This window comes from Aulostomus chinensis, chromosome 8, assembly GCF_037954235.1.
Source record: "Aulostomus chinensis isolate RoL2024-O1b breed Wild chromosome 8, RoL_Achi_v1.0, whole genome shotgun sequence".
In the NCBI taxonomy this organism is placed as follows: domain Eukaryota; kingdom Metazoa; phylum Chordata; class Actinopteri; order Syngnathiformes; family Aulostomidae; genus Aulostomus; species Aulostomus chinensis.
In genome coordinates, this window is record NC_141327.1 from 11548428 (window position 1) to 11570836 (window position 22409).

The 22409-nt window shown below is 43.8% G+C and overlaps 3 protein-coding genes across 12 annotated transcripts in view; all 3 read left to right on the forward strand.

The window, feature by feature from the left end:
* Nucleotides 1-1678: 1678 nt before the first annotated feature.
* LOC147257145 (polymeric immunoglobulin receptor-like) lies at nt 1679-12166 on the forward strand. Of its 6 annotated transcripts, none has more exons than XM_086210921.1 (10): nt 1680-1959; nt 2706-2774; nt 2903-3229; nt 4033-4353; nt 4471-4764; nt 4967-5038; nt 5246-5353; nt 5437-5498; nt 5889-6032; nt 7249-7380. In XM_086210921.1, exons 1-10 carry the CDS (start codon nt 1845-1847, stop codon nt 7363-7365), a joined length of 1629 nt encoding a protein of 542 aa, XP_086067047.1. In that variant the 5' UTR covers nt 1680-1844; the 3' UTR covers nt 7366-7380. The 6 variants fall into 6 exon arrangements, with proteins under 6 accessions (XP_086067052.1, XP_086067047.1, XP_086067051.1 ...); XM_086210922.1 differs by lacking the exon at nt 7249-7380 and adding an exon at nt 11794-12166 and having other exon boundaries at nt 1681-1959; XM_086210923.1 differs by having other exon boundaries at nt 1681-1959; nt 2727-2774.
* On the forward strand, nt 7430-16482 carry tekt4 (tektin 4). 3 transcript variants are annotated; one of them, XM_086210934.1, is made up of 9 exons: nt 7430-7539; nt 7628-7742; nt 12403-12947; nt 13559-13629; nt 13922-14065; nt 14142-14228; nt 14655-14790; nt 14897-15051; nt 15510-16482. In XM_086210934.1, exons 3-9 carry the CDS (start codon nt 12420-12422, stop codon nt 15721-15723), a joined length of 1335 nt encoding a protein of 444 aa, XP_086067060.1. In that variant the 5' UTR covers nt 7430-7539; nt 7628-7742; nt 12403-12419; the 3' UTR covers nt 15724-16482. The 3 variants fall into 3 exon arrangements, with proteins under 3 accessions (XP_086067060.1, XP_086067059.1, XP_086067058.1); XM_086210933.1 differs by lacking the exons at nt 7430-7539; nt 7628-7742 and adding an exon at nt 12173-12318 and having other exon boundaries at nt 15510-16439; XM_086210932.1 differs by lacking the exons at nt 7430-7539; nt 7628-7742 and having other exon boundaries at nt 12173-12947; nt 15510-16433.
* Nucleotides 16483-17197: 715 nt separating this feature from the next.
* Nucleotides 17198-22409, forward strand: part of LOC147257147 (lysyl oxidase homolog 4-like) — a 17924-nt gene continuing 12712 nt past the window's right edge. For 2 of the 3 annotated variants that reach the window (XM_086210891.1, XM_086210892.1), the window contains exons 1-3: nt 17882-18413; nt 18515-19122; nt 19725-19936. In XM_086210891.1, the coding sequence (XP_086067017.1) occupies nt 18014-18413; nt 18515-19122; nt 19725-19936 (1220 nt within the window). In that variant the 5' untranslated portion in view covers nt 17882-18013. Of the gene's footprint in view, nt 17317-17881; nt 18414-18514; nt 19123-19724; nt 19937-22409 lie in introns of those variants that run through there. The other variant, XM_086210893.1, reaches the window with a different exon arrangement.

Consider the following 22409-nt stretch of genomic DNA (forward strand, 5'->3'; position numbering starts at 1 on the left):
GGTATCAAATTCTGTCAGTACTGTCTCAGTCACTCTTCGATCATTTCCTCCTCTCATTCTTCTTGCATTTCCAACAGTGACATCACTGTTACACAGTTTCAAGAGTTGGGTTAACTCTTTCATGGTGACATTTAGAGGAACCCATGTAATTACTCCCTTACACACCTTTGGTCTCCTCTCCCCAACTGTCACTGTTTTAGGGATGTTTCCAACCTGCATCAGCTTTCTGGCCTGTTCTACCTGGAGTTGTGTGTTGCAACCAATCAGCAGGTTGCCATCATCCAGTAGTTTAACGTATTTCATGTTTCCCACCCGCTTTTTGATTATATTAGTGAATGTGACATTGGGAAGTTCCTTTACCCCACCTTTCCCTTCAAACCTCACCACAACGTTGAGGGAAATGGCCTTGGGGCTCCTTGCTTCATCTTCATGTCCCATACTGTCTGTCCCCTAATACTGTCTCCAGTCTTCCTACAATCATTCTTTACTTCCTTCTTCCCGGTATCACTCTTGTCTCCTGTCTTCCCAGTATCACTTTTGTCTCCTGTCTTCCCAGTGTCACTCTTGTCTCCTGTCCTCCTAGTATTACTCTTGTCCATGAGCTCATTGTGGTCTTGTGGCCATAAAGCCCTTGAACTTCCGTTTTGCTTCCTCTTCTTTTTTGTCACCAGTTGCCAGTCATTTTCCTCTCTGCTAGTTAAAGTCAGATCCTGTTCAGGCTGAAATGTCAGCTGCCATCCCGTAGGATTTCTATGTGGGCAGGGCCATAGAAATACTGGGAGTGCCTGTGATGATGGGGCCACTCCACACCATCCAGATGACATTTTGGTTTTACGCATGACATTAATTAAATCTTTACATATTTATTTAGTTATTGAGGGGCAATGGAAATGTTGGGGAGATCTACTGAACTTGGAGTGGTCCTCCACCGTGGAGCTGAGCAGACATGAGGGTCTTCAGTAGAGTGACTCGACTGAAGTCAGACTTAAGATGCCAGATTGAGGGACTTGTGACTTACTTGACAAACGTGATAAAAGACTAGTCTTGACATTAACTTACTATTCATGACTTCAGACTTGACTTTGACTTGCATGCAGTGACTTGATAAGTCATTGCTTTCGTTGTTAATACGCGAATCAATTAAAATATTGGGGGGTTTTTTCGGGCTAACCTGGCAACCTGTAATCTAACCAGCTGACACACGCCTCACCCCAGTGACTGTAGAGTGGCTGGAACAGAGATTTGGAAGATGGAAGGCACTGCTGGCACTGCTGTTCCCAAAATCATAAAATTTGGCTTCAAACAAAATTTGATAGAAAACGAAAAAGAGTAGCTGTTGGCAAGGTCTGCAGTGCCAACATTTTGGACACCTCCAGCACCACTGTAGAATCTTGCTTAATTTCTTTATTGTTTGAGCATTCCCCTGTTATGCCTATAAATCTTTTTCTTTTGTTTAATGTGAGTTGTTAAGAAATACGCTAATGGAACTATATGACACCTATGATCTGTGCAAGTAAAATTGACCTGTTAGTTTCTATACCTCTCTGCAAAAGGTCAGGCAGGATGTGATCTGCTGAGACTATTAGAAACTTTGAGGATGATTGCTCATGTTGCTGATGCGCTAAATACGCAGAATCAAGGATGCTTATGTGCTGAATTTAAGAATAAATATATGAAAGTCAAACCACAGGTTCTGACACGTGCCCTCTCATGATTGGGTTTTCGTAATCGGAAACTTACTTGGTGCTTGACAGATTGTTTGCCTATGTTGATTCTAGGAACTTGAACCATTCAACCCCAACCTAGATGCCTCTCTCGAGATTCTAAGAATTCTTGTACGTGACATGTGCTTGACCGCCTGCTTTCTGATCACTGCTCTGCCGGACGACTACCCCACACCGGGCCGCTCAACCACACCACCTTTGAGTTTATTCAGCATTTCAGGCTACACAAGGAGAAGTAAGTAATGTGAGATCTTGCTGGTTCATTCTTTTAAAGCTAACGTGAGCTAACACCCCATCTCTCACACACACATTCATTAATACAAGGCCGAATTACACTGCTTCTATTTCTCTCTCTAAGAACTCTTTGAAGGAATAATGGACATTGAATTCATTCTTGTTCAAGTTCACTTTTTCATGAAATGTGTTTTTTTGAGACATATTGAAATATTTGTTGCAAATAAGGTTCAGCACCTTAAGATGGTTGTCGTCCAGTTTATTATAATTTTGTGACTTACTTGACTCGACACTCACAAAAATGACTCAAGACTTGGGACAGATGAGCGTTAAGGTAGGACTAACATGGAAAAGAGTACGTCAGTTTTAAATGGAAAGTTCAACTTCAAAGCCCTGCCAGATGGCAGTCTGGATGGATGGGATGGATTACTAAAACAGGGAATAAAAGACATACTTTTCTTTTTTTGTTTTGTTTATTTGCATATTGAATTTTACATCTTTCTGTATTTCATATGAATATTTTAGCATAAATGCATTAATCATCAACTTTGAAATTCTATATTTATAATAGCTTCTGTGTGATGTGAAGACTCAAACTAAATACATTTCAATCCATCTAAAACATTGTCTGACTATGTTGGTACAACAGTTTTCAAGAAATAGGATGTGAATTTTTCAGTCATAGTTTCATACCCTGCTGGGACTTAAATGCAGAAGTGAGACTTTTTCAATATTTCCATGCCTCAGTGTCACTTTCCTCTCTGGCAGTTTTTATGAAGATGTGGAACCTCCAGCAGCTACAGTTCGCTGTGTGGTGTAAGTAAGAATAAATGTCTGTATGTGAACATGCAAGTTGTCTATCTCTGCCTTGGTGTCAGTATTTGCACTGCTGTTCTTTGCACTGTACCTACAGTACATGATGATATTTTATTTCTGTTTTGCAGCTGCTCTTTGTTGTGTGACCAGTGCTGAAGACTTGATTCGTGTTGTGGGGTTTGATGGAGGAGGAGCTGCCATTGCTTGTCCCTATGCAGTGGGCTACGAGTCTTATGAGAAGTACCTGTGCAGAAATGGTTGTGGTGACAATGATGTACTTATTACATCCACTAGAGCAGGGACGGGCAGGTACTCTATCCATGATGACAAAAATAAACTGGTCTTCACAGCCAGTATCTCCAATCTGAGCATGAGGGATGCTGGGACATACTGGTGTGGGGTGACCAGGACCGGCCGGGATATCTACACTGAAGTAAAACTGCATGTAGAGCCAGGTAAGAGAGTGAAGTCAGTGAGAACGCTGAGGCACTTCTCTGGTCCTCCTGTTTCCACCTCGCTGTGTTTCAGAAGGTTAGATATGGAATAGTGATTTATAGTGGATGGACCAAATATATTGCCAGGATGAAATGAATGTAACTGATGTAACACTGACAAGTATTGTTACTGTCTTACCAATGGCTTTTACTCTTGGTCATAATGTTGCGGTGGTATCCTGATGTCAGTAGAGTGGTACGACAGATTTACATTGACCCTACATCTACATTTATTTATAAGATGCTGACTTATTCTACTTTATATTTATTACAAAACAGTTTAAATTTAACTTTGAGACTTATTTTATGTTATTTTGCAAATAAAGCATTTGTTCAAACACAAAACCCTTATAACTCATATTGTAGTATATGGCATGATATTTTCTGAGATGGTAATTGTACTCTGTAAATCCCATACCAGCGTACAGAAGTGTATTGCAACCACTTTAGAAAAGTTCGTGCAAAAAAATCCACTCAGTTTTACTTAATTAACAATTAAATAATCTCACTAATACAGAAAAACAGAGATGTTTTTATACTTAAGTAAAAGCATCTCATTCACTCTGAAAATTAGGGCTGTTTTATTGAATTTTTTTCTGTTTTTATGAATTAATGAGAACAAATGAAAATCAAGAGAGGACTTCAGTTCCATTGCAACCCTACTTTGACTCATGTTAACTAATGTTTTTAATGTCAGGCTCTTCTTTTACACTGTGACATTGCTGCTTGAGTAACACTCTCTTATGTTTGTGCCTGACTGGCAGACACTTGCTGTGAGCAGGTCACTAAAGTTGAAGCGTTTGAGGAAGAGTCAGTGACCATCAGTTGTCCGTACAAGCCTGAGGAGATGAACAACCTGAAGTACTTCTGCAGAGGAAACCAGCCTTCCACATGTCTGCAGCAGGCACTGATAATATCTGACGACCAGCAAAAAGCACAATACAGTCTTCATGATGAAAAGATACTCAAAAGATTTAAGGTGACCATTTCCAGTTTGACCCTGAAGGGTTCTGGGTCATATCTCTGTGGTGTCCATAGAAACACTGGCCTGGATTCCTTCTCTGGTGTTGTGCTAGAAGTCAAAGGTGATCATATAGCTTTTATTTAACATTAGAGAATACGTTTTCAGCTTCTGAAGTTGATTAAATTCTGAATAAAGAAATGCAGGCTGCTCTTCAATGATTCTGATTGTGTTTTCACAGAGTGGTGCTGTGTGAACTCCTACACTGTTAGCGGTGTTGTGGGGCATTCAGCAACTGTACAATGTCCCTATCAACGTCAGCACAGGGAAAACAGGATGTTTTTCTGCAAAGGAGAAACCCGTAATAACTGTACCGACCAGAAGGATCTCCGCTTCACACTGGAAGATGATGCTGCTTCCAGCTCTTTCCTGGTCACGATCAGACAACTGAACCCGAGTGATGCTGGGACATACTGGTGCGGGTCAGAGCCGCGCTGGAGTGTCGGTAACTACACAAAGACTCAACTGTCTGTGGGTAAGATCATGAGGAGTAGATATCACTTCACTGCAAATTTAACTTGAAAATGTCATTCTAATATGCATCACAAGTAGCCTACAGACAAAGACTCAGTGTTTATAAGTTTTTGTGGTTAATTTCCGGTGATCTGCACATGGTCAACCGTGTTTATTCTGAAAATGAACGGATTCAGTGGATCCAGAGAGTATCTTTCTCTCAGTCTTTTCACAGAGGCCAGGTATGGCACCTGTCACAACACAAACCACATATTCCTTTGGCAAACCTTTCCAAGGTGGGTTCGTCTTCTGGTAGTAGCTTTTGTTCATGGTGGCAACAGATGCTAATCTCACGCTCAACAAAAAAAAAAAAAAGACACTTGCACAATTTTTTACATTTTTGGCCACTTCTGCTTTTTACGAATGAAAAATGAGACCAGTATGATGCTGGTATGGGTTTTCAGTAAGTCTTTATTTAGGTTCTTTTCTTTCTTTTTTAATAGAAACAAGTGTTTTTACCCCTTTGGTTTTTGTCATGCCTGTTGCTGTGCTGCTCATTCTGACATTCACCCTGGCGATAGTCTATAAATACAAATGTGCCAAAGTACAAGGTATGTCTTGCAGAGACATTGGACAAATCTCCAAATATTGCACACCAAACAGTGTAACTTCTTATCGTGATGTTTGTTTGCAGAAGCAGAAGTCAGCATGGATGGATTCAAAAAGCCAACAGAAGACGAGACGAATGTGTCCGATGTAAGAAAACTGAACCTTAAGGCAATCTGTTGACTGGATTATTAGATGTTGGTGGAAGTTAGCAATTTGGTTCATGAAAAAAAGCTCAGGAACTCCTCAGGGAATCCCCTGCTTGATCTGACATTATCTCTGGGGTCAAAAGATTCAACAGAACATTAAATATTCACAGCAGATTTGACAGCAGTATTGCTTGTAAAGGACAAAATATTTGAACAAAGAACTGGACAGACAAATCCACCAATGAATGATCACTGTTTTGCTGCAAATAATCCAACTTTACCCAACAGCTGGTGTGATTTGAAAATATGCGCATATAAACTTCAGTATCTCCTCAACGTGTCTGCTTTTGCCAGCCTATATGTTTAATATTTTTAATGGATTCTTTTTTAGGATTATGAAAATCAGGAAGTTGTCACGAGCTCAAAGCTGAAGGTGCCTAAGCACCCAAGAACCCGTCGCCATGTTGATACAGACGAAGATGGAGAGGGCAATATTTACCTGAATGTCACATCAGAGGAGCTCTACGTTAATCAGGTTTATATGAATGACAGATGAACTGCATGGTCATCACATTTTTTTGGATTGTTTTACATATTCTGCATGAAAAATATGGGGGATAAGTTTTACATTGTCTGTTTATTTATACTTCGCTTGTCTAACGTAACGTTCCCTTTCATCTAAATTTCCTAAATACTAGCAACCTTTCATCATGTCTGCACCTTTGGTAAAAATGTTTAGTGTACAATAAATATTTGAGTAAAAATAATTTCAAATGTAATCGCTATCATTTGATGAATATCACAGTCATACACACATAGGCAGAATTATAGCAATGGTGTTAAGTGTCAATAAAAAAAAATGCATTTCAAATGTAGATAAATGAGCTCAACACAAACACTCCCTCACACTGTAAAAATATACTGATCTGGGGTCAGTCCTTTAATGTTTTTAACTAGCATAGAAATATATTAGTAATAGTAACAATTCACTAATTGTTTTAGTACTGTATATTCTTATATATTTATTTTGGCTACCTTGATTAAATTAATGTGATTGAATAATAATTCAATCACCAGCTTTGCATCGATCAGTTTTTATCCATCTATTCGACAGAGAGGCTGATTCATTTTAACGGCTGTAATTTATGCTGCTGATAAGCTGTACTGACAGCTGCGCCTGATATTTAGCCTGGTTTTCACCGGGCATTAAACATAATAACCACAAACGCGCTTGTATTTATTGAGTCTGACTGTTACTTTATCAAATGATGCTGTTTATGAAACACAGTTTCATCATACATGTTTTTTTTACTGTAAGTGTGTGTGCGTGTGTGTGTGTGTGAGAGAGAGAGACTTGTACACCTGAATGACGAGACCAACACCATTTTTTGGCCGAAAAACATATTTGAGTCCTGTAGATAAATGTATTCATATATTTGCTTTAACTGTAGATTAATCAATACATATATATTTGCTTAAACTGTAGTTAAATTTATACATATATTTACTTAAAATAGAGTGCAGGAAACACAAGGCAGTGAAGCACAGACCAGATTGTATAAGAGTGGACACAGGTGAAAGGTCACAACAGGGAATAGCAGGAGTGTAGCTCATAGCTAGCATCACTCCCTCAAGCTAATCAGGTCAGAACAGAGTCCACAGAATTTCTACGGTAGCATGAAGTAGTGGGAGTCAGAAGTAGATAAGAGCAAGGTCATGAATCAGGACAAGAGAGGTTTTTGTCTTTGCAGATGCAACAAGAAGTCTACGATGGGAACAGGTGGTGCTGGCACGCGGTCAGACAGAAGATTCTGCAAAATAACACTAAGATCAAAAATACACACTTGCACGCAGAAGCAATCACATAAGCACCTCCCTGTAACACATAAAACTGGAGAAGATAGTTAGATCGTTGGACTTCTTGCCCCAACGCCAGGGACGACGCATCTGCGTATGCTGACTCCAGCATAGGGGAAGACGATCTCCAGAGCTCTGTATTCTTTCCTGTTAATCTGAATAAATTCTTTTAAACTAACCAGAAGGTGTCCTCTCCAGATTTTGAACAGCGCAATATAGACTCTGTGGGTCCTTCTGATTGATTAATGATGACTTGTTGAAAAATTCCTACAGAGAAACTTGGTGACCCCAACGTGATATGAAGGAAGGACATCGTTACTTGGTCGATTGAGGACCACCCTGAGTGACTTCGGACTTCTCAATTCTCTGACGGCGCCGATAAAATAAGGTAAGCAGTCACCTGTTGTATCGAAGTACTGCCATCGGACAATCCAAATTAAGAGAGTTGTGAAGACCACCGTCATTCAAAGTGAATTGGACACATCAAATATTAACAGAAAAGAAATTATCAAAGAAGAGAGGGTTCGACTTTAAATTAATCGGAGTGAGGGTCCGATTTAAAATATTGGAGTGAGGGTCCAATATAGAGACATAAACGGCGCTCGTGGGTTCGAGGCCCGGGGCAATAGAGTCCCCCGAATATATGAATTGGACAGCGGTAAATTGGTGCTACGGGCTTGGCAGGCTTAAGTGTCGGAGTCCATTGAGTTAACAACTCATAAAGAAGAAGTCAAAGAAGAAGAAGAGAAGTAAAAGACGTGAAAAAAACATTACGTGCACGGGGAATTGTGTGGGTGGTTTCTGAGGCATCCAAAACAGACGAAGTGGGAAGAATAAGTAATGAGACTGTTGCAGTGAGTAACATCCGCCCCTCAGTAAAATCGAGTGGTTGAAGCTTTTTGGGAAAACTGCAACCTCTCTGATTAAAATTACTTACCCAGTCTGCGTGTCTCTGGGGTCTGTGGGAATTTTGGGATTGGACACTTGGTGAGGAGTCAGTAAAATTCTCAGACCTATGTCTCCTCATCGCACGATCTTCGGATAGCGTAGAAGCATATGAGGAGAGACAACTGAGGAGGACAAGATCCACTGACACCTCTAGAAGTGTGTGTGGCAACATTTGAACGGTGTTGTGTGATTCTAATTGTGAAAGACCATGGCAAACAATGATAAACTGAACTGTGAACAGTGGGAGGTGTGGTGGAAAGGCCTAATATCGCAGGCGATATCTGGCTATTGTGGTGATGACAAGGGAAAGAAAACATTGAGACGGAACCTTGATGAATACACTCAGCAATGTAAAGGACAGAAGTGGTGGGGAGTCAGTGGACTCCAGTGTATCAGGGACAGATTGTGTGTGGATGAGAAGACGGCGTATGATGAAGTGATGGATCATGACAAAGTGAAACCCGGCAGATTGAGTCGGAAGAAGCATGCTAAAGCAGGTCAGAAGAAAGATGAGTGGATGTTGCATTGATGGCCATGGCAGCTGGAACCAGGTGTCACATACAGACGCTGAAAGGGACGCAGGAGAAACCTCCTCCGTACTCAGGTCCGTCGGCACCTCCAGCGCCTGCGGCAGTGTTGCAGATGCCTGTTATCTCGATGAAGGGAGATGTACAGGTGGAGTTTGAGGAAGAGGAGGATGAGGCCTCCGGTGGACAGGGACAGTCAGAATACAATGAGGTGAGAGAGCAGTTAGAAGAAGCCAGAAGGAGACTAGAAGAAGAGAGACTGAGAAATGAAGTCGGAAACAGGGAAAGTCGAGAGGACAGGGAGAAGAGAGAGAGAGATGAGCAAGCATATAGAGACATAGAAGAAGATGGTGGTGTGGTGGACGACTACAGAATAATGGTGACAAACCACAGAAGGACAAGACTGACCATGACGCAGCTGACAAACCCGCCCCTACGAAAAAGAAAAGCAGATCTACAGTAGAACCCAGACTGTTTGGAAACCCCCTACTGAGACCTGAGCCCCCTAAAAAGTGTGCAAAGCCCAGTACTGACGAAAGATGGATGGCAGTCAGAAAACTGCAGACAGGAACAGGAGTAGAATATCACTCGCCTCACTCCAGAGGATGGGATCCCAGAGAGATGCTACCTGACAGACCTCCACTGACACCAAAACCACGTGATAAAGATCACAAACCTGTGCCAGGAAAACTGAAATGTGACATTGTTTTGGCGCGCGAAGACTCTGATGATGACGTGCCAACACAAAAAAGCCATCCACTCAGTAGAGCACCCAGTAGACCAGGAAACCGTTCTGCTAGTACATGATCTTCTCATTGCCGCACCCACTGAATCTGAGTGTCTACAAGCCACCAAGGCATGCCTGAAATCCCTAGCCTTAGGAGGCTTTCAAGCGTCAAAATCCAAATTACAATGTGCGCGCTCCCAAGTAACATTTTTGGGAAGATTAGTCGCCAGTAACGCCACTTCCATTTCTGCAGAGCATCGTAACACCATTCTGAGACATCCCAAGCCTCAAACAGTTCGTGACATGATGTCATTTCTGGGCCTCACAGGCTACAGCCGTCATCATATTAGCGACTACACCCACAAGACGACCCCGCCTCGCCGGCTAGTTAACGAACAGGGACTGAAGAATAGATTTAATCCCTTGGTGTGGACACCAGAAGCAGAGGACTCATTTGTTCAAGTGAAACAAGAACTAGCAACGGCAGCCGCTCTTACAGCACCAAATTACTCTCAGACTTTTTACCTTGATGTTTCTGAAAAAGGCAACACCATGAATGTTCTTTTCCAGAAAACAGGGGGTGGTAGGCGAGCAGTGTTAAAGTATCTGAGTGTAGCATTAGACACAGACGAAACCAAACAACCACCTTGCGTAAGACACGCAGCAGGATTAGCAAAATTACTACACAAAAGCGAACATCTCATAGCAGGACACCCATGTACAATCTTGACCTCTCATGGAGTTGTGGGGTTGGTGTCCTCGGAGGCATTCACTCTGACAGGAACAAGACAGTCCAGAATAGAGAAAGCTCTGTTGGCACCTAATTTGACTTACACCCACGAGGGGATAAATATGGCAGATCACATGACAGAAGAGGAACCGCACGAGTGCGCCCTGAGAGCCACACAAGACTCAAACTGAGAGAGGACCTGACGGCAACACCTAATCATGACGCCACATGCACATTGTTTTCTGACGGATGTTGTTTTAGAAAACATGATGGTTCACTCTCTGCAGCATGGGCCGTAGTGAAACTATCTGCAGATGGAACCTATGAAACCCCAGCAACAGGGCAAGTGATAGACAGCCCCTCAGCAGTCCCCTGTGGGACTCACTGAGGCATGCAAATTAGGGAAGGGACAGAGAGTGAACATATACACGGACTCAGCATATGCGGTTAACGCAACACATGTGCAACTCCCAGAATGGAGAAGAGGAGGCTATTGCACCTCCACAGGCACACCAATCAGACATGAGATCATGATGAGAGAATTAGAGGAAGCACTCATGCTCCCGGAAACGGTTGCAGTAGTGAAGTGCAAGGGACATGATGCAAGCAGAACTATGGTGGCTAAGGGAAATCAAGCTGCAGATATGGCTGCAAAGCAAGCAGCAGGGTATTCCCCGACATACCAAATGATGACAACAGAGACCAACATGACCGACCTAAAACCCAGATGGACAGTGACTGAGTTGATTGAGCTACAAGACAAAGCCTCACCCGAGGAGAAGTTAATGTGGTTGGCTAGAGGAGCCAGGAAAGGTACAGACAAAATATGTTCGGCAAATGGTCGGGAATGATTACGAGTGTTCTCTCTGGCATCTTGGTTGCATTTGCATTATTGATTATTGTTGGTTATTGTTGTATCCCACCAATCAGATCTATGTGTGAGCGTGTGATTTCAGCAGCAGTGGAGAATAAAGTTAATATGCAGAATGGGCCTCCTCCAGCATACCAGATGCTGTCCACCACTGAACCCTCAGCTCCTCCCCTGGATGAGGACGGACCTGAGCTCGTCTGGGTAGATGAGTACACTGATGAGACCCCACAATTGGATGATCAGCTATAAATTTATCCAGCTGAAAAAGTGAGCACTTAGTAGTGCTCAACAGGGGGAAATGTAGATAAATTTATTCATATATTTGCTTTAACTGTAGATTAATCAATACATATATATTTGCTTAAACTGTAGTTAAATTTATACATATATTTACTTAAAATAGATGCAGGAAACACAAGGCAGTGAAGCACAGACCAGATTGTATAAGAGTGGACACAGGTGAAAGGTCACAACAGGGAATAGCAGGAGTGTAGCTCATAGCTAGCATCACTCCCTCAAGCTAATCAGGTCAGAACAGAGTCCACAGAATTTCTACGGTAGCATGAAGTAGTGGGAGTCAGAAGTAGATAAGAGCAAGGTCATGAATCAGGACAAGAGAGGTTTTTGTCTTTGCAGATGCAACAAGAAGTATACGATGGGAACAGGTGGTGCTGGCACGCGGTCAGACAGAAGATTCTGCAAAATAACACTAAGATCAAAAATACACACTTGCACGCAGAAGCAATCACATAAGCACCTCCCTGTAACACATAAAACTGGAGAAGATAGTTAGATCGTTGGACTTCTTGCCCCAACGCCAGGGACGACGCATCTGCGTATGCTGACTCCAGCATAGGGGAAGACGATCTCCAGAGCTCTGTATTCTTTCCTGTTAATCTGAATAAGTTCTTTTAAACTAACCAGAAGGTGTCCTCTCCAGATTTTGAACAGCGCAATACATACTCTGTGGGTCCTTCTGATTGATTAATGATGACTTGTTGAAAAATTCCTACAGTCCATACATGGATGTGACGTCCCCGTGACCCCCCCCCAGGCCGGTGATTGACTATGATGTCACGCATGTCTGCAGTTGCGTCTCATCCCTGTAATTCGAGAAACGTGGCGTAAATGTCACCTGAACCCAGGCTGCTCTGTAACTAGGTGACACCAAACAAACACGCACCTGAACCGCACAGGAACTTCTTAATTACATGCTAACAGTTTGTGTTAATTATCTCGAATTAGGTCTGTTGAATACGAAAATGAGCTCGGAGGTTCTCGTGTCTCGGCCCCAAGTTGACAGCAGAGCAGTGGCCCAGGGGATCCTGGGGAAAGAGTCCCCGACCGAGCCGGACGTACCGCAGCTGTCCTCGGGCTCAGCCACCGCCGGTTACCGCTCATCTAAATACACCCCGGCTGAGTGGTTCTCCAACTACCGCACCATCCTCCAGCAGGCCGGTACCGACCAAGACCAGTCCGAGAGGATCCAGCGAGACTCCAAAACTCTAAACCAGCACACCGAAGCTGCGACGCGGAGGAATCAAGCCGACGGAACTCGTCTCCTGGGGGGAAGACTCCAGGAGATCCACCACTGGAAGTCCGAGCTGCAGCGGCACATCGATCAGCTACTGGCCGACACGGACGCGCTGCTTGCGCTGAAGACGCGGCTGGAGAAGGCGCTGGGCGCCACCGAGGCTCCGTTCGCCATCGCCACCGATAACCTGAACTGCAGGACCAGGAGACTGGGACCGGACCTGGTGGGAGACTGTGTGGAGGAGGAGCTCCTGAAGGTGGTTAACATGAGCTGTGGGTCAAAACCGAAGCGTCCAAAAAGCCCGTTAATATAAATGATTTAGAACCAAGAGGTAACTAATAGAAAGTTAAGAAAAACTAAATAAGTACAAATCATAATTTCAAAACTTACAAACTTTTAACCTATTAATTCGCTGATCATCAAGTATCAATTATCAACTCTCTCGGTCTTTTTTCCACAGAAAAATGTCTGCTTTTCCGTCATGTTGTTGACATTTTATTGATAGAATTTATTGTTACAGTGGAACAAAATCTTTCTTTATCTTTAACTGTCAAATCATTGAGGCAGCAAAGGCCTGTAGATTCCGATGAACATATTCTTCTGTCTTATTACTTTTTCTTAAAAAATTCCAAAAATAGCTGATATGCGACACTTTTCTAAGGAACGAGTTGGTTATTGTGATTCAAACATAATCATTTTGTTGTCACGCAAACTTTTCATAGATTGTGTTGTGTGGTAAATTGCTTAAGCGATCAGTTCGTGTTTGTTTCTGCTTCAAAATGATCAATTCTAATTAGGACTTCAGTAGAAGGCACCAGCAGAGGGCTCAGAGTGACACACTAACTAACCCAGAGTGTGTTTTCATAGGAACTGGACCTGATCAGAAGCATCCAGGCTCTTCTGAAGAGAACTACAGCTCAGGTGGTCAGTCAGATCAAGTGAGTGTCAAAGTCCCTTCTCTAGCAGATCACCTGATAGAATGTCACTGCCAGGGATTAATAAAGGATTTCGGATTCTGACTCTGGTGGAGGTTTCAGGCCCAGTTCAGTTTGATGAATCCTAAAACAACAACTGCTTTTAGAATATTGCAGAGAAACTGGCAGCAGTTGGATATTTGCGTACATCTCCAAGAGCGGTTGCTTTTTTCAATGTTTCGGAAATGCTGCGTACAGTTTTGCTGTCATCTGAAGGAATTCAATCATCATCTGTCGGTGTGCGTCCGTGTGTCAGGACAAATAGAGACACCAAGCAGATGCTGGAGTTGGACTGGTCCGACAAGTACCAGGCGTACGACTTTGATGGCCACAGTGGGAGATACAGTAACACGAGTCCAGATGCACAGCGACATCCAAGCTCAGCCGCCATGCAGGACCAGTGAGTCTGTGTAGGGATACAAACACAGGGATATTAACAACCTTGACAACCTCAATAATCTCCTGACCTCCTGCAGGCTGTGTAACAACACATCTTGGAGAAAGTTTACGCGGGACAACCTTTCCAAGGCCATACACGATGAGCAGACCACTACCAGCCTCAGGTGAGAGCGCAGCATCAGAACTCCTTTGTTCTACTGTATGGATGCTTCGAAAGTTTGGGACCACACTAATAATAGAAGGACAGAGGAAGGAAGGGTGCCCTACTTTCGCTCTCACAAAAGAGCAAATAGAAGGTGCTAGAAGCATCTCAGCCTGGTGTCGTCAGTTCTTGCTGATTATTATAAAAATTCCAAACAGCTGAAAGCCTGTTATATAGGCTGCATGACTGGAAGTTACTGAATGTATTTCAATGATCTTGCTATTGTACTTCACCACATGCCCTGTGACAAATGTTTGTGTTAGAGTGTTGTAAAGGTGTGCGTTTACAAGCGGTCTCAGACTTATAAAAACATGACAATATATTGTTCTTTTCTATCTGGACACTGAGTCTGCAATAATTCTTGCATGAATGAATTTGCGTGTGCCAGAGAGCTGGTGGAGCGTGTGCTGCTGGACACCACCGAGGATCTGAGGGTGCAGTGCTCCAATGTTGAACAAGCCTTCGGCCAGCGCTGCGAGGAGCTGACGGAGGCCAAGACCCAGCTGGAGAGGAAGCTCACGCAGGTACAGACTGGGAGATGATCAAGTGAAATGCTGGTCTGTTGAGATAGGTAGACTGTGACTTTGTGTGTGTGTGTGTGTGTGTGTGTGTGTGTGTGTGTGTGTGTAGGTTTTAGAGCAGATCAGAGCCCAGGAGAAGAACATTGTGGCCCTGCAGCAGGCCATCCATAACAAGGAGGCTCCACTGAGAGTAGTTCAGTCCAGACTTTATCTTCGTTCTCTTAGACCCAACATGGAGCTCTGCAGAGATGAACCCCAGCTCAGGTAAACACACACACACACACACACACACACTGGCCCTTTCTTTTATCCATCCATTTTCTACCACCTATCCTGTTAAGGTTAAGGGGGGAGGGTGGACCCTATCCTAACAGCCTTCTGGCGAGAGGCGGGGTTCACCCTGGACAGGTCACCAGTCCATCACAGGACCAACACATACAGACAGACAACCATTCACACTCACAGTCACACCTACGGTCAATTTAGAGTATCAATCAGCCTCGTCCCCTCTTGATGTCTTTGGACTGTGGGAGGAAGCTGGAGTACCAGAGAGAACCCACACAGGAACAGGGAGAACATGCAGACTCCACACAGAAATATCCCATGCCTGAACCGGAGCTGGAACCTGGAAAACTTCTTGCTGTGAGGCGACAGCGCTGACCACTGCACCACCGTGCCATCCCCTCTCATCTCTTTTCTCTCCATTTGTTTACTGTCTGTAGTCTTGAAGGGGAGGTGAGACAGATCGATGCCACTCTGGCATCTCTGCAGCAGCAGCTGAGCGAGGCCCGAGCCTCCCTGTCCCACCTGGAGGAGTCACGTAGGGCGCTGGAGAAGGACATCATGTGTAAATCTCACTCTTTGTCCATCGAGAGAGACAAGTGCATGACTCACCGGAAGCGTTACCCACCAATCTCCACGCTGTCGGGATACTGAAGATGAGTGTTAGTGTTTGCTTTAATCTTTGAGGTGCTGAGTTATTATGATCCACTGTGTAATAAAGAACACCAGATAAATCAATAGCAAAGAACATGTAGTCAAGTTAATGGGATGAGGAAGTGCTGACAGCCTCGATCAACGTGTGGATATTTTCATCTGACTGGTGATCGGTTGAATGTTTTCTGGTATTCTATCGCCTTTCACTTCACTTCTGATGTTCAAACAGGGCTGGTGCTTAGAGCGATCAAAGTTATTAATGCATCCCCATAAGCTGTCAGCAAGAGGAGCAAAGATTGGCGTGGAGAACACAGCAAAGAGTACTACTCATGATTTGCTCCACTAGAGGGAGCTCTTGAGCCTTATTGTCCCGTCCTGTCATAGCGAACATAACTGTTAAACTGCACTTTTATGTCTTATATCCCTAAACTGAAAAGGCATCAGTAATTAGGTACCAAAAAAGCATTCCCAATACATTAAAACTCTTCTTTCTAATTTTCTTGTACACATTCAAACTGTACAAAAACCAACACGGACCAACGAGGAAGATTCATGGTTTTTAAAGATGATAACTATACTATCTTTCTTTCATTGTTGGTTGGTTTTAGATTCAACTCATTACATTAAAAGAAATACAAGAAAAAAATTTGGTTGTATCCATCCATCTTTTTGCCAAAATATCCATCCGCCATCCGTCTCTATTCTTAGAGAGAGATTCCTTGAAGTGCAGAGGTGCCACGACTGAGGATGTTACGAAACTGAACTTCATGTAACAGGCTCTTACTGCACAGCACATAGTACTTATATCATGACTCCGCTGACTGTGGGCATGGGATAGTGCCAAGAATGTGTGTGTGTGTGTGTGTGTGTGTGTGTGTGTGTGTGTGTGTGTGTGTGCGTGCGTGCGTGCGTGCACAGAACCTTAACAGACATCATATCATTGCAGTTACAAGCAGGATTAATGAGACTGAAGATGGAGAAGTTGGTATGAATTCATTAACCAAAAACATTCAGTGATGGAACTAAATGTGTGCATGTGAGTACATGATGTGGAATATAAGACTAAAAAAGAATCACGGTGTTTTATAAGTTAAACTCACGTGCCTCGTGGATTCAGACCATGTGACTTGCCTGCGAGAGAGAGGTTGGTTTGAGTTGAGCTACCTGCTGCAGATTAGCAGCTCAAACACATAAAACAAGTCTTAACAAGTCTGTGTAATTGGTGCATTTTAACACTGATGCAATCAGCTAAATATTGATTCAAAATTACAAATATGACAGCCAAGGAAGCAAAAACCTCCTCATACCATTTATGTTGAATTCTCTTTCCTCTGTTTAGGTGAATACTTATACTCATTTTCCTTTTCCAGACTCCATAAAGAACGAAAATTAACAATTTAAAAGGAGAAAACTAGTGACTTGGATGGGGCAGAAGGGAGGGATGGATAAAGTAGCAGATCTGAGGGAGTGACAGAAAGAGGGAGGGAAATGAGGAGAATAGAGGGACAGCAGGACCAAACTCACTGCCTTCTTTTCCTCTAGTACTCTCTCCCTTCTCTCTCCCAGTGACTCCAGGCTGAGATCAACAGATAGGTGAGTTCATCCTTTTTTTTTCCCCTTTCTTAACTTTTTTCTCTTTCTTTTTCCTTGTTTTTTTAAACTCAGCCACACTTTTTCTCCAAGAATCAAGATTTTATCCACACACATTACGACTTGAATTCAGCCTTAATTTGTTAAATCTTATTTACGCATATTTGGATGGTTGCGGTAGATATGTACCTAATGAGTGGAGTAGGAGTTGACCGACCTCCGACCCCTTGCTTGGTGGATGATTTACTTCAAGGTGTCCTTATCTCCAGTTTCTTTTCTATTAGAAAACAATAAATCATCATTACACACACACAAGGAACCAGAAGGTCTGTCAAAGGTGCAGACCTGATGCTCCATTCATGCGTGAGAACACATTCTTTTCATGGTGTTTATTTGCTTTTGTGTCTGTTGGCTGAATGCATCCGGCTAAGTTTGAGGGTTTGTGGAAAACCAAAATTTCCGCTGGCTGGACGGAGACGCTACTTTTAGCTTTGGTTATTACTCTCCAGCTCTGACTGGTTCAGCCTGAAGCTGGTGTTTTCAAGATCATCCTCAAGCTCCCGACTGTCCTTTAAATGCCTTTTTTATCATAAAAGATGAAAACATCTATCAATCTTATGTTTCACTGTGGAATGCCCCATAAGGGAGAGAAAATGATTTTTTAATTATATGTTTTGTCAAAGGAAGGAATGTGACTCCCATGGCTTTGTGTGATTTTTGGGATGTTTGTGGTGTTTTGTTCTTTACATTCACATTCTCTTGTTTCCCTCATCTTCACCTAATGAGACCACTTCTCTTTCATTCCACCATCTGTCCTTCACACACCAGGATGCTGTGCCTCAGCTCCCTGTCCGCCCTCCTCCTCCTCCTGTTTCTTCTCTATCCCTCTCAGCTGTCTGCCCAAGAGGTGCTTGTGCGTCTCGCGGGTGTAGGCCGTCGTAATGCACACGAGGGACGTGTGGAGGTGTTCTACAATGGCGCCTGGGGCACGGTGTGTGATGACGAGGTGGATCTTAACTTAGCAAATGTGGTGTGCCGACAGCTGGGTTATCGACGCAGCTTAACTTGGGCGCACAGTGCTAAGTTTGGTGAGGGGCAAGGTAAGTCCGGCTAAGAACAGCTGCAGGAGTTCTGCTCTCCATAAATGCTAACTAATAAAAGCTTTTATTATCTTATTTCAATATTTTCCTGTCCTTTTTAGGTCTGATCTGGCTGGACAACGTGCGCTGCACTGGCTCAGAACACTCTATTGCAAATTGTCGCTCTAATGGTTGGGGAGTCAATGACTGCACCCATGCTGAAGATTTAGGGGTCATTTGCACCCCAGAAAGGAGACCTGGCTTCTCCTCTGCCACTGTGGATGAGACCCCTTCCCCCTCCTCCAGACGCCAGCCAAGCCAACCAAGACAGAGGAACCCACCACCACCACCACCAGAACCTCAACTCCCCTCTTCTTCTGCAAGAGGCCATGAGATTGCCCTCCATCGTAACCCAACATCTTCCAGACGCAGCAGAGTCTCACCACAAGAAAATGGCCATGAAATTCAGATCTTGCGTCGGAATCGTGGTGGCTCTGGGCCAGTCCAGCAGGTCGGCCCACCTTCACCTCAAGGGCACGAGCTCCCCTCACGTCTGGCAAACAGTGGAAACTTCAGGCAGAGACAGGAAACAGCAAGGAGCGGACCACAAGCAGTGAGACGGGAGGCAGAGCAGCGGGGGAACAGGCATCAACAGCTCAGTGGGAACCATGTTGAGCCAGATCCTGTCTATCCTGATATGAGACCAGAGACGGACGCACGCTACACACAGGTAAAAACACGCATGGACACACACAACTTCCAGAAGACTTATTCTGCCTCCAATTCATAAATGTCATTTGTGGCCAGCGGTTATGTATAATTAGAGATGAGCCTAAAACCAGATCTTCTCCAGATCCAGGTCTTGGTGTGCACCAGCAAGCCTGATGTTTAGAAGCCAACCACCAACAGATGAACGGCTCTTTGCAAGATATTTATCTCTTGGCTGTCGTCCTTGTCAACTGTTTAGACTTTCTCCACCATTTGAAATCATTGCGGTGCATTAAACAAACTCAGTGTTTTCTGTTTGTTTCCTTCCTGCTGCCTATGTAATGTGGATGATTAAAGGGTGTGATGATTAGACATACATGTAATCTTCTCACTGTTGCGTGCGCTTTGATGATAGTATCTCTTGTTGGCACAGAGATGAAGTCATGTACATCAACTCTGATGATTCTTGTTTTAGGTTGGGGTTGAGGGTGGAGCAAAGCCACTGAAACATGTGACAGATTTCTATTTCTGTCCTCTGGCACGGCAGAAGTTTAAATTAAAGTTTAGGACAAAGCAAACTCATGAATCATCCTTTTTTTAAATGCCCTGTTTTCTGGTTCACAGGGATCCGAGAGGGGTCACATAGAGGAGGTTCGTCTGCGGGCTGTGCTATCCGGCAACCATGGCGGTCTGGTGACTGAGGGAGTGCTGGAAGTGAAGCATGCTGGGAGATGGCGTCATGTGTGTAGCCACGGTTGGGACCTCAGCAGCAGCCGTGTCGTATGTGGCATGTTAGGATTTCCTGCTGCAGAACCGTTTGACCAAAATGCCTACAGGTGAGCATTTGAGAGTTACAAGGGGAAGAAGAAATGAGCGTGTGTGTGTGTGTGTGTGTGTGTGTGTGTGTGTGTGTGTGTGTGTGTGTGTGTGTGTGTGTGCGTAAGACAGGGATGGAAAAGTGCGGTACACACATCACTTGGTGGATTTGCCGGCCACATGCCTGGATTGCTGTTCCATCCCCCCCTATAGTAGAGGTTAACCACAACTGCTGTCATTAGTACAACCACACTTGGCACGACATGTCCGCTGTGGTATTAGCTAAACCCGGATGTCCACCAGGCCCGTCTGCCCCACTGGCTGAGTGGGCCTCAATACAGACCTCTAAAATAGTATGTTATTAATGTCAGAGCCAGACTACAAGATTATCATCATCATCATCATCGTGATCCTTGTGCATTTCTTTATATGTACACCTCCTTACGTGGTTCCTAATCTCATATATTTAAGAAAACTGTGTACAGCAGCACTTTCTAATACAGAGCAACATGGAAAAAAACCAATTAAATCACAGATTACACTCCTATAGATGAAAAGCAACAGCCTTTAACAAAACAAGCCTGAAGGCTTGTCCTAATATATCCAGAACCCCGTAGAAATCAACCAACTATTCAAGTTATTTACCCGATTTTATTCGCATGAATCCTATTCATCCATCCAACTTCAGCCCTAAATACTCCACCACGCCACCTACACAAACCATCAAAGTCCTTACACACATACCTTAAAACCCCCGCCACCCCATCACAGAGCATATACAAGACCTCACATAGATGATGTCCAAAATCCACGTGCCGTATACACAAATAACCGCACACAAACTTGTGCACATGCAAACACAACCGTCTGTGTGTCCGTCTGTCTGCCCACAGAGGTCTTTTTATGGCTTGACTAACAGGACAACTATACTGACCATCAGTCTGGGCTTCACCCTCTGTCTCCCCCATGTCACCAATAATTATCCCTTGTGTCTGCTGGGCAGCAGCACACAGGCTGCTTCTTCTCAGCTGCTCTGTTCACCATCACCACAACCACCACCACCAGCTCTCTCTGGCTTATCTTCTCCTGACTGAGACCTTCAGACGCATCACTTTCTGCCAGCGTTTGCTTAGCTGCATTTGGTCGAGGAACCTGTTCCACGTCAAAAATGCGGTGAAGACTTAATCAAAAGTATGGTTGAATGCCCATCAAGACAAACAGCATGGAGCCAACCAGCAGCTCGTTAGGAAAGCGGACCGAGCTGGAGAATGTTTGCTTTTTTACGCCCTCCACCCTACTACGTGGGAGATGAATGCAGCGGCCATTTTGGTTCAACAGTAAACAGTCGAGGGCGGTAGAAAGGTTTTTTTAACGGGCAGTGTGAGGTGGAGCACGTAACTTCCCATATTTGAGACCAATATTTGTTTTAGGTTGAAATTACATCATATCCGCTTGGTGACGATAATCATTTTGGTCTGAATGAAAAATGTCCTAAGCAATAATTATTGGGTGGATTGAGATGAAAGTTTGTACGCCTACTAGGGTCCCTAGTTTCATCCACTTCCTCCTTAAAATTAGATAGTCTCTTATTTTTGTCGTCTTAGAGGACATTGTGATACGATTGTCCGTACAGGAGAGCCTCAAAGAGACACTGCTTGACTGTCTCTATTGATTTACACTGATATGGGACAGAGGTCCAGGCCTGACCTTGAACAGCTGTAATTATGGCCTGAGAGATCCACTAACCCAGAATATTCTCTCCTCTGAACCTGCTGCCTGCACACCCTTTGCTGCGTCAGCCCGATGCGGTTGTGTTTTTTTTTGGTGTGACTGCCTTTGTCTCAGCCTGTTAAGTTGCTCAGCGCATTTTTACAGATGTTTGCTTTGCCGACAAAAGGCAAGTGCTAAAGCGTTTCCCAGCTCCCTTGTTTCATCACATCCACGCTCTCTTTGAGGCTGCACCATCTTTAGGTCTTCTCGTTTATTTACTTTCTCCCCTCATCGGTCTTTTAAAAGACTTTTCATGCCTTTGTGGCAATTATCCCTAAAAGTCGCATTTCATGGAAAATACATCATTATGACCCCCTTTGAGTCGCCGTTTCATGGAGGGTCTGTCTTTCTGTCTGTCGCCTGCTGTCTCCTGAGTGAGCCAATTGTTCCAGTAAGGCAGCTTTTCGTTCAGGCAGTATAATAACAGGTTATCTCTCCTTTCCTGACGCTCAGCTCCTCTCTCCAGTGTGGCTCGTGGTATTGTGTGGTCAGGGTTTCATAAAAAATACACACACAAGCACACACACATACAACCGCACACACACACACACACACACAAAAACCCAAAAAGAACAAGCTGGCATCAAACTTGAGAGAGTCTTCTCCTGGTTGATCAGTGCCAGAGGCTTGATGCAATCAACAGCTTGAATCTACGTTCCCACCTGATGCAGCTCTCAACTGAAAAGTGTCTGAAAGGTACATGCTTTTCTTCTTCCGCTCAGT

Excerpts from the sequence above, each read along its gene's own strand:
- LOC147257145 (XM_086210921.1), top strand. The coding sequence starts at position 1,845 with ATGTGCTTGACCGCCTGCTTTCTGATCACTGCTCTGCCGGACGACTAC. Across the intron at positions 4,354-4,470 it reads TGTTGTGCTAGAAGTCAAAG|AGTGGTGCTGTGTGAACTCC; the intron begins GTGATCATATAG and ends GTGTTTTCACAG. Across the intron at positions 5,354-5,436 it reads CAAATGTGCCAAAGTACAAG|AAGCAGAAGTCAGCATGGAT; the intron begins GTATGTCTTGCA and ends GTTTGTTTGCAG.
- tekt4 (XM_086210932.1), top strand. The coding sequence starts at position 12,369 with ATGCTAACAGTTTGTGTTAATTATCTCGAATTAGGTCTGTTGAATACG. Across the intron at positions 12,948-13,558 it reads TGGAGGAGGAGCTCCTGAAG|GAACTGGACCTGATCAGAAG; the intron begins GTGGTTAACATG and ends GTGTTTTCATAG. Across the intron at positions 14,791-14,896 it reads TGGAGAGGAAGCTCACGCAG|GTTTTAGAGCAGATCAGAGC; the intron begins GTACAGACTGGG and ends GTGTGTGTGTAG.